Genomic DNA, 11,308 nt, shown 5'->3' with positions numbered 1-11,308 from the left:
TTTAAGTGGAAGGGCCAAATTGTGTCAGTAAAATCTATTGATGTCAGGGCCTGTAGATTATAGTTTTGTTCTCTTTTTATAATTTGACCCAGATCCTCTGCCAAGTCTCAGCTGAGTGCAGTTCAAGGGAAAGACCATCAAGGAGCTATTTACAGCTCTCAGATCCTGTGGCTCGTTTTTTCCCCAATCCTGATCCCAGCAGAGTTTGGCCTGGGGGCCTGTTCTACATTCCACCACTGGTAGCAATTCCTGAAGATGCTAAAGGAAAGGCCACAAAGGCGTCAGCTATGAAAGCTCTACTCAAGCTGGTGACTCTTCTGTGTCAGGGGAGTTCCCATCAGGGGAAATGCAACCAGCTTCTGCTCCTATTGCACTGCTGGAACAGCACAACGGGACTGGCGCAAAGTGCCAGCATTTGGTCCTCAGTTCCCACTAAAAGTAGGCTAAATTGTATCAGGCTATAAATAATGGGCCCCGTCCTGTTCGTGTTAAAGTCACGTTAAAATCATTTTAAATAATTTTGTAAAAATTGTAACTCTGTCAGTCTAATGAATAGCACTGCTCTTCCAAGTGTATGATTGTCTGTGACAATAAATGAACTGATCATCACTGTTATGAAAACTATGCCAATACAAAAAAATTGTAAATCAGGTAACGCACAATGTCTTTGTACATGAAAAGTGCACTGTAAGAGCTGAGTGCTATATAGATGAGCTGCTTTTTAAATACAATGTAAAAAGGGTAAAGGCTGTGGCTATGGATGTTTGGTTTTCAGATCTGCCTTTGCTAAAGCCTGGTTTATAAGGTCTTGATGTTCTTAAGGCAACAAGTGGGGTCCCACAGCGATCAGTTCTGGATCTGGTTCTGTTCAATATCTGCATCAATGATTTAGATAATGGTATAGAGCAGGGGTCAGTAACCTTTCAGAAGTGGTGTGCTGAGTCTTCATTTATTAACTCTAATTTAAGGTTTCACCTGCCAGTAATACATTTTAACATTTTTAGGGTATGTCTACACTACAAGACTATTTCGAATCAACTTAATTCGAATTTGTGGAATCGACCTTATGAAGTCGAAGTTGTGTATCCACACTAAATACACTAGTTCGACTGTGTGAGTCCACAGTAACGGGGCCAGTGTCGACTTTGGAAGCGGTGCACTGTGGGAAGCTATCCCACAGTTCCCGCACTCCCCGCTGCCCATTGGAATCCTGGGATTTCCCCCCAGTGCATGCTGTCAATCACGCCCTCCCTCCCTCCCTCCCTGAAAGCGCCTGCGGGCAATCTGTTCGTGCACTTTTCTGCTCAGTGACAGCGCGGGCGCCACAGCACTTTGAGCACGGATCCCGCTGCAGTTATGGCCGTTGTCAACTCCTCGCACCTTATCGTCCACCTCTTCCACAGTCAGCTGCTGAGAAATAGGGCTACTTTTCAATGGTGCTGCGAGCACTGGTGGACCATGGGGGACGTTTTACCAACATCAACGTCGGGTGGCCAGGCAAAGTTCATGACGTGCGTGTTTTCAGGAACTCTGGTCTGTTTAGATGCCTGCAGGAAGGTAGTTTCTTCCCGGACCACAAAATAAGTCTTGGGGATGTGCAGATGCCTATAGTGATCGTCGGGGACCCAGCCTACCCGCTAATGCCCTGCCTCATGAAGCCCTATGCAGGCGCCTTGCACAGCGACAAGGAACTCTTCAAGTACCAGCGAGCAGTGAGCAGCGTGACCTGTGACTGTTCAGTTTCTTTACAGAGAAGCTGAAGCTGCCCCTGTTTCTTTACCAAGTGACTGTTGACTAGCATCTGCAGTTACATACCCCGCCCACCCCGCTTCCCCAACTTCCAACACACGTTTAAAAATAAAATACATGTTCCACTGTAACTTTACAAAGGTTTCTTTATTGATGACTTTGCGTTACAGGGTTGAAACTGGGACACGGACTGTGCTGGGTAGGGTGTGCAGTGACGTAAAGACCGCCTGTAAACTCGAGGAATGACAGGCTCCTGCTCCCAGAGCAGTCTGCAGTGCCGGACTGGATGTTTCAACGGAGCCTGTCATCCCTCCTTTTTGGGACTCTGTGTGCGGGGGCTATGTGGCCTTTTGGCGGGGGAGGACGGATACAGATTCCTCTGCTGCGTGGCTCTGTGGTCCAGGACAGGGACCGTTGCATGAGATCTGTAACCCCCCTCCCCGCTACAAAGTCAGGTACCCCCCAACCCACACAGAACCTGCAGACCACCTCCCATACCGACCAGGGTGCGTACTGACTGCAGTGTGTGTGTGACCTGCTGCTGATCCTGCCCCCATGTCTGTACCCTGGTAAAGGTGATTGTCCTGTCAAATTACCAACCCCCTTCCCCCCCTTCAAACACAGTCTCCTCTAAAAGAACATGACGGAAACAGTAATTAACAGAAAAGTATTTTTTATTATCAACTAGACAGTTAGGGGATGAAACTGGGATGGGGGCTTGGGTGAGGCGGGAAGGAAAGGACTTCTCAAAATTTAGGGTATGAGAGCTTTTGGGTACTTGAGCACACTGCTGGGGTGCAGTGACAGTTTACACGGCCTCTGGCGCCCCTCCTTCTGGTTATTTTGGGTGAGGGGGGTATGGGACTTTGTGGCGGGGGAGTGCGGTTGCAGATACACTGCAGGGGGGCTCTGTCCTCCTGTCTGAGGTCCTGCAGAACATGCACAAGGCGCAGGAGCATGTCCATTTGCTCTCTCATTAGTCCAAGCAGCGTTTGAGTCGCCTGCTTGTCTTCCTCACGCCACCTCTCCTCCCATTCGCTGTGTGAGCGCTGGTACAAAAAGAGGGTCTCCCTCCACTGGCTCTGCTGGTCCGCATCATCTCGGGAGCACCCCATAAGTTCAGCGAACATCTCGTCCCGTGTCTTTTTATTTCGCCGCCTAATCTTTGCCAGCCTCTGTGAGGGGGATGCTGTGGCGGCTCTGGAGACAGTCCAAGCTGTGTGATGGGGAAAAGGGAGTGAATTCCTTGCAAAGATAAATTTTTGCGAACAATGAACACAGTCTAGTCTGTCTCTGTGAATTCTGGGTTGAGATCCCAGTGCCTGATGGGGCAAAAACCATTTTCGCGGGTGGTTCTGGGTAAATGTCGTCAGTCATCCCTTCCTCCGGGAAAGCTACAGCAGACAATCATTTCAAGCCCGTTTTCCCTGGATTGCCCTGGCAGATGCCAGAGCGTGGAAACCATGGAGCCTGTTTTGCCTTTTGTGCCTGTCACCGTATGTGTACTAGATGCCACTGACAGAAGCGGTCCAGCAGCGCTACACAGCAGCATGCTTTTGCTTTTGCATGACAGCAGAGATGGTTACCAGCCATATTGTACCATCTACCACACCATAAATTGGTAATAAGATGGGCATGGTTACCAGTCCTTTTGCACTGCACCGTTTGCTGCTGTCATAAGTGCCCCTGGCTGCTCTTAGCCAGGGGTGCAAAAGCCAAAATTGGGAATGACTCCCTGAGTCAATCCCTCCTTTTTGGTATCTAAAAATAGAATCAGTCCTGCCTAGAATATGGGCAAGTGTACTAGAGAACTACTGTATCAGAGAACCAGAGAGCACAGCCGCTCTGTGTCAGATCCTGCATAGATTATGAGCTGTATGCTATTCACAGGGGGTGCTCCTGCAACAACCCCACCTGTTCATTCCATTCTTCCCCAGCCTTCCTGGGCTTCCATAGCATTGTCCCCCCACTTGTGTGATGAAGTAATAAAGAATGCAGGAATAAGACACAGTGACTTGTTAGTGAGAAATGAGTGGAAGGCAGCCTCCAGTTCCTATGATAGTCCAGATAGGACATTAAGGAGTGTGGAGGAGAGGAGCCCAGCATCCTGCTGCTAGTCCAGGGGCAATTGAATCTTTTCTTTACACATGAAGGGTGGGGGCTGATGAAGCTCAGCACCCTGTTGCTATGATGACGATGGTTATCAGCCATACTGTACCATCTACCAGGAAAAATTAGGGCCAGGCGCCCTTGATCGACCTCACGGATGCTCGTCTGCATGGTTACCAGCCCTTTTGCACTGCCCCATGTGCCAATAGGCTGATGATGAGGACGGATACCAGCCATATTGCACCATCAGCCATCCATAGCGTGGGGGGAGCAAGGATGTTGGTGTTGAGTGCTGCACCATCGCGTCTATCTGCAGCATTCAGTAAAGATAGGGTGACATGTAAAAGAGTCAAGAGAGGATTGTTTTCTCTTTCACTTCTGGGGGTGGGTGGGGGGCTGCGTAAATTGCAGAGCTATGCCCTGACCCACCACGGACAGTTTTTGACCCTAGAAGCATTTGGAGCTCAGCCAAGAATGCAAATCCTTTTGGAGACAGCAGGAACTGTAGGATACCTTGCGTCCTCAGTCCCCCCTCCCTCCATGAGCGTCCATTTGATTCTTTGGGTTTCCGTTACGCTCGTCACGCAGCAGCGTGCTGAGTCTCTGCTATGCCGTCTGTCCGGAGATTTTTTAAAAATACTTTGGACCAGGCGTAACATTACAGTAATTCCCCTAATTAGATGCAGGAGTCTCCGAGCGAGATCACCCTGAGGACGGTCACTGAAGGAGGTAGAGAGCGCATGCTGCATGAAAGCCAGCACAAACCAGTGCCCTATGCAGCCGTGCTCGGGGAGGCAATGCTCCCTGAGTACCTCATGAAAGCCTTGCGCGGAAAAGTGTGCTACCACGGAGCACCCAATAAGGCAGCTCTCCCCGGGAACCTCCTGCGGAGGCTTTTTGATTACCTCCAGGAGAGCTTCGTGGAGATCTCCCAGGATGATTTCTGTTCCATCCCCATATATAGAGAGACCTCCTTTTCACATACTTCAGATTCCTGTTATATTAAGAATAAAAGTTTACATGGTTAAAGCACTTACCGACTGCTCCTTCCCTTGATTCAGGATCCGGGTTAATGGCCAGGGACGGTTGGTAGGGGATCTCCGTGATGGTGATGAAGAGATCCTGGCTGTCGGGGAAACCAGCGTTGTAAGCGCTGTCGCCTGCCTCGTCCTCCACAAACCCTTCCTCATCTTCCCCGTCCATGAACATCGCCGAGGAACTGGCCGTCGACACTGTCCCATCGTCAGAGTCCATGGTCGCTGGTGGGGCAGTGGTGGCAGGCTCCGTAGCGTCCGTTTGCCACTTTGATTTTTTTGTTGCCTTGTCTGGGGTCCTTGATTTTCACGCGGCGCTGCGTTGCATCCCGGCTGTATCCTCTGTCTCTCATGGCTTTGGAGACCTTCTCGTAGGTCTTTGCATTCCGTTTTTTGGAGCGCAGCTCCGAAAGCACAGACTCCTCGCCCCACACACCGATCAGATCCAAGAGTTCCCGGTCAGTCTATGCTGGGTCCCTCTTTCTATTCAGAGATTACATGAACTCCTCTGCTGGAGAGCTCTGCATCGTTGCAGGTGCTGCGGAGCTCGCCCCGATGTCCAACCACGAAATGAGATTCTAACTGTCCAGACAGGAAAAGGAATTCAAATTTTCCCGGGACTTTTCCTGTGTGGCTGGTCAGAGCATCCAAACTCTCTTGACTCTTTTACATGTGTGGCTGGTCAGAGCATCCAAACTCGGATTGCTGTCCAGAGCGTCAACAGAGTGGTGCAGTGTGGGATAGCTCCCGGAGCTAGTAAGTTTGATTTGCATCCACACCTAGCCTAATTCGACATAGCCATGTCGAATTTAGCGCTACTCCCCTCGTCGGGGTGGAGTACCGAATTCGAACTAAAGAGCCCTCTAGGTCGAATTAAATGGCTTCCTGGTGTGGACGGGTGCACGGTTAATTCGAATTAACGCTGCTAAATTTGAATTAAAGTCCTAGTGTGGACCAGGCCTTAGAAGGTCTCTTTCTATAAGTCTATAATATATAACTAAACTATTGTTGTATGTAAAGTAAATAAGGCTTTTAAAATGTTTAAGAAACTTCATTTAAAATTAAATTAAAATGCAGAGCCCCCCCCCCCCGACTGGTGGCCAGGACCAGGGCAGTGAGAGTGCCACTGAAAATCAGCTTGCGTGCTGCCTTCGGCACCCGTGCCATAGGTTGCCTATCCCGGTATAGAGAGTGAACTTATAAAGTTTGCAGATGATACCAAGCTGGGAGGGGTTGCAAGTGCTTTGGAGGAGAGGATTAAAGTTCAAAATAATCTGGACAAACTGGAGAAATGGTCTGAAATAGGATGAAATTCAATAAGGACAAATGCAAAGTACTCCACTTAGGAAGGAACAATCTATTGCACACATACAAAATGGGAAATGACTGCCTAGGAAGGAATACTGCAGAAAGGGATCGGGGGGGTCACAGTGGACCATAAGCTAAATATGAATCAACAGTGTGACACTGTTGCAAAAAACCAAACATCATTCTGGGATGTACTAGCAGGAGTGTTTTAAGTAAGGCACAAGAAGTAATTCTTCCTCTCTACTCTGCACTGATTAGGCCTCAGCTGGAGTATTGTGTCCAGTTCTGGGTGCCACATTTCAGGAAAAATGTGGACAAATTGGAGAAAGTCCAGAGAAGAGCAACAAAAATTATTAAAGGTCTGGAAAACATGACCTATGAGGAAAGATTGAACAAACTGAGTTTATTTATTCTAGAAAAGAGAAGGCTGACAGGGGACATAACAGTTTTCAGGTACATAAAAGGTTGTTACAAGAAGGAGGGAGAAAAACCATTATTCTTAACCTCTGAGGATAGGACAAGAAGCAATGGGCTTAAATTGCAACAAGGGAGCTTTAAGTTGGACATTAGGAAAAATTTCCTAACTGTCAGGGTGGTTAAGCACTGGAATAAATTGCCTAGGGAAGTTGTGGAATCTCCATCCTTGGAGATTTGTAGGAGCAGGTTAGACAAACACCTGTCAGGAATGGTGTAGATAATATAGTCCTGCCATGAGTACAGGGGACTGGACTAGATGACCTCTCGATGTCCCTTCCAGTCCTATGATTCTATAAGATTGGTGGAGCTGTAAATAGTGACAGCTGTTACACAGAACAAGCTGAATTACTTGGTAAATTGTGCTCATTCAAATAACACGTGCTTTAATACATCCAGATGCAAAGTCATACATCTAGGAGCAAAGAATGTAGGTCACCTTTACAGGAATGGGAGGGGGGCTGTATCTTGTTCAACAGTGACTCTAAAAAAGACTTAGAGGTCATAGGTACATCTAGGCCAGCTGAGGATCTGGAGGAGTGCTACGCTGTGGCACTGCAAAGCAGCTGGATCTGAGGCTGAAAATCTAACCCGCATATTCTCAGAGTATCACAGTTATAAGAAATCAGTCTAAATGTGCTACATTTGTTGCAATGCATCACTTACAATGCCTTCCATCTCTTTAAGTGAGCCTCTTCACACTCTTGATTTGTGCTGACAGAAAAAATGATTTTTAAGTCTGCAAAGCAAAGACACTGTAGACAGTCCCTCTATATTTGTTCTTCATGGTGCCTTGACACAATGGAATTAAGGTAAGGAGGAGCTGAGATTTATCTTCAGCACAATCTTCAAGCACTGAATTCTTCCCAGATACGTCAAGACAGCTTTCACGGATGGTACTCGAGGACTATACCCCTATAATCTCAGGCACTTTTCTAGAGACCTGTGTCCTGTGGCTGTTAATGCTGTAACCCTGGGATCTCTTGTTGCCACATGGCAGAGGGCACCAGAGTGCATCAGGGATTCCCCTGTGTCTGGTATCCACATAGTAGTTCACCAAAGAGTATCATGAAAGGTGTCTAATGAAAGCCTGTGTCACACTGGTCTTCCTACTCAGGGTAAAATATATGTATAGATAATATATAAGCAGTTATGTTTGTATACTGAAAATTATGTTCTTAAGGTCTGCGACTTGGGACTAGTCACCAAAAGGTGAGAAACAGGTTTCTTTCAGGCAAGAAACGTTTATGTATCTATCAACATATAAAATGAGTATTGTATGGTTCACAATGGGCACCCATTTACAGTCTGAGCAAAATGCTAATCAAGTAATTACACAGTCTCCAGGGTTGATTCTAGACAGAAAAACACAAGTGAGGGTGGGGATCCTGGTTGCAGATGCAGACAGTGGATTTTTGGACTATAACAGGACTGACAGAGCAGAACTCTGGATCTTTCCACCAGGGAGGCAAGAGGACAGTATGCTTGTTTCATGAACGGAAGACCACAGCCAAACCTGGTTTTAATAAACTGGCAGAATTTAGGGTGAACTTTTGTTCTCTATGATATGACAACGTCTTATTAGTTAAGTTTAGAGTCTAGAATGCATGCTATGATTTTGTTTTATTTGTCACCCTTTGTTGCTAATATTTCTGCTTGCTACCATTTGAATTTCTGTTCTTTTGTTTTAAAAAAACCTTATACTTGCTTCCTTTACCAACAAATCTAAATACTGTGTCTTAAGTGGAGCTGTGTTCTGTGGTGAGCTGGTCCTCTTTGGGAACAGAAGATCTAGGAATTCCGTGTGTGTCCAGTGGGTCGGGACTGGGCACTCTAGAGGGATGGCTGGAGGACCTGAGGTTGGTGTGTTCCTATCGTTAACCTGTAAAGCAAAAGCAGGGCCAGTGGTGAAGGCCTGGGAGGCAGGGGTTGTGTTTCCACAGACTGGTGGTGTTGGAGAACTAAGCACAGGTATAGCGAGGCGCCCTGTAACTGTGGCTACCGCCAGGAAGCATCACAAATGCCGTGTCATGTTTGTATGCTATATTTACATATATGTATTGCACAAGGTACTTGTATTAATGTATAATTTCCTCCAGGGTAGATTGGCAGTGGCCCTGGAGGTTTTTCTCCTTCCTCCACAGCATGGGGCAGGGGTCGCTTGCTGGAGGATTATCTGCTTCTTGAAGTCTTTAAATCAGGATTTGGGGACTTCAACAGCTGAGTCAAGGGAGAGAATTATTTCAGGAGTGGGTGGGTCAGCTTTTGTGGCCTGCATCTTGTGGGAGGTCAGACTAGATGATCATAATGGTCCCTTCTGATCTTAAGTTCTATGATTCTATGATTAATGTATGGATTTTGTTAGGCTTGCTACTGTATCCTAGGTCTGCGCTGATATGAAATTGAATCCATTGGGTCCATGACTGATGTGATATGTGATTCCAGAGGTTAAATATCAGAGCTTACTTTGAACAAATGGGCTAAATAAAAGGTGTGATCCTAGATTCCTGAGGAAAGCCCTAGTCATGACTCTGTAAGGGGAGGGTGAGACAGAATCCAACCTCCTTCCCTAGTTGGGAATTTCAGGGCATCCTTCTGCAGTCACTGCTACAGCACACGGGCCATTGTAACCGCCATGCCCACTGCACATCCATCGACCCATGTGGACCATGTTTTGGCCAATGGATCCACATACCTGTCTAGGTCTATCCCACAACCACCACTACTGTGATGACATTAGCCATGGGCCATGTTTGGTAGTTTTCTCCCAAACCTTTTCTGAAATCGTAAGGGAGCGGGAAGAGTGCCTGCTGTTTACAGGGGCCTTGATCGGCTGGGATCCCCTGCTTTAGTCATTGCCTAAGGCTTGTCAGGCTGGTGAACCAGGTAATCCTCTCTCAGCTGTTTCTGACAAATGCCCTACAGACTTCTGTGCTTTGGCAGCTCTGCTCCACAACTCCCACACCCAATGGCTGCGTTAGCATGATGGGTTTTTGCAGCCTGGAGCCCAGAGGAGAGGGAGGATTCTTCAGTAGACCAGAGTCTATTTCCATTTTGCCCAAGTCTGCCCCAATGGGGAAAATTCAAGATCCATAAGTTATGTGGGAAAACGAGATCATATTTTCAGCTGTTAGTAAAGACAAAGAAAAAATGTTGACAGCTCTACTTTGCCCCAGGTCTTCTTGCAAGATGGTGAGGCAGAGACTCTGGCAGCCTGGCCAGTGCATTTGATTGTATTACTCAGATGTTAATATGAACTTGTGCTTTCATCTCAATGCAGTGATGTGGGTTCTGTCCCTTTAAGGGTATGTCTACACTGCAATGTAAGCCCAAGGTTAGTAGAAGCTGTAGTTTTCATTAATCAAATGGCTTCAGGTGAGGCTTGAAGTCACAATTTCAGCATGTCTCTACTCAGCTCTGCTCTATAAGTACTAGGGGGTAGCCAGCTGAGCCACTGGAGCACCCTCAAGTTAGCAGATCCTGGATTTGTTAACCTAGGACTTGCGCGTCTACACGCATTTGTAACCCCAGGTTAGGAATTGTTGAATCCTGGATCCCAATCTGAGGCTTCAGCATCTGCACTGCATTATGCAGGCCCGAGTGCAACTACCTGTACCCCAGACTTCCTGGTGGCCTCCCAAAATGTGGCTACTTTAGCCCTTTGTTCATGATGCGAAGTGGAAAAACTTGACTGTCCTCCAGACTTGACTGTCCAGAGGACACAGAAAGTCGGCCCATGGGATTGTAGAATACTTTTAGTGGACCCCCAGAGCATGAATCCAGTGGAGCTGCATCTGCACTGCAAAGCAACAGGGCTTGAACCCTGGGTCCCGGCTTGACTCAAGCTCGGACCCTCCACCGCTGGGGCGGGGGTGCTCCTGAGACCCTGGGGTCTGAGCTGAGGGTTAGCACAATTTGTGTGTAAACAGATGGGGTGGAAGTGGTTAGTCTTGAGCCTGAATTTGAACCCTGGGCTTATTGCAGTGCAGACATACCCTAGAGATTAGTCACTATCATACTTGGCAATGGCATCTGTGCTCTGGATTTTGGACTGCAGGATGCCCAGACACACTGTGGGAAGCTAGGTAGAATGCCCCAAGGATACCAGACTGAGCATCTTGTGTACTGCCACTTTAAGACTATCTATGTGTTGCCAGGTTTCAGGTCTTTCCCACTCTTAGGAGCACCAGCTGCAGGCGAGTAGTGTTCTGCTTCAGCAGGGCTCGGGAGTCATTCTGTGCTCTCTAGTTCCAGATAGTGTTTGCTGTTTAAGGTGCTTCACCTGAGATCCTAAGTCTTCCTTCTAGCCTTCCAGAATGCCATCTGCTGCAGCTGGGTCTAACACAGCTTCAGGTATTGCCAGAATGACAACAGTAAGTGGGTCTGCTGCAGTGAAAACTACAAAGTCCTGCAAAAGGCACAAAAGTGTGAGGCAGCATGCCAGCATGTATGCGTACAAGGAGCCACCCCACAGGTGAGAGATTTGCTTCTGTTCCACTTCTAATGCAAATTAGATAAAACTATTATTGATCTGGGTGAAAAGAGGCATCACCCCTCTACATTTTCTGTTACAATCTATCCAAATGATGAATAAGAACATGAAGAGAGAGAGGAAACCTTCTGCTATATTTTTC

General features: G+C 47.4%; 1 protein-coding gene across 1 annotated transcript in view; it reads left to right on the top strand.

The window, feature by feature from the left end:
- Positions 1-10,883: 10,883 nt before the first annotated feature.
- The window catches only part of TMC3 (transmembrane channel like 3), a 32,646-nt gene continuing 32,221 nt past the window's right edge, over positions 10,884-11,308 (top strand). Inside the window, exon 1 of the mRNA XM_044978827.1 lies at positions 10,884-11,148. Coding sequence (XP_044834762.1) covers positions 10,991-11,148 — 158 coding nt within the window. The 5' untranslated portion in view covers positions 10,884-10,990. The remainder of the gene's footprint in view (positions 11,149-11,308) is intronic.

This window comes from Mauremys mutica, chromosome 11 (genome assembly GCF_020497125.1).
Source record: "Mauremys mutica isolate MM-2020 ecotype Southern chromosome 11, ASM2049712v1, whole genome shotgun sequence".
Taxonomy (NCBI): Eukaryota; Metazoa; Chordata; order Testudines; family Geoemydidae; genus Mauremys; species Mauremys mutica.
Note: the sequence above shows the minus strand (reverse complement) of the source record. Positions and strands in the feature narration are given on the sequence as shown.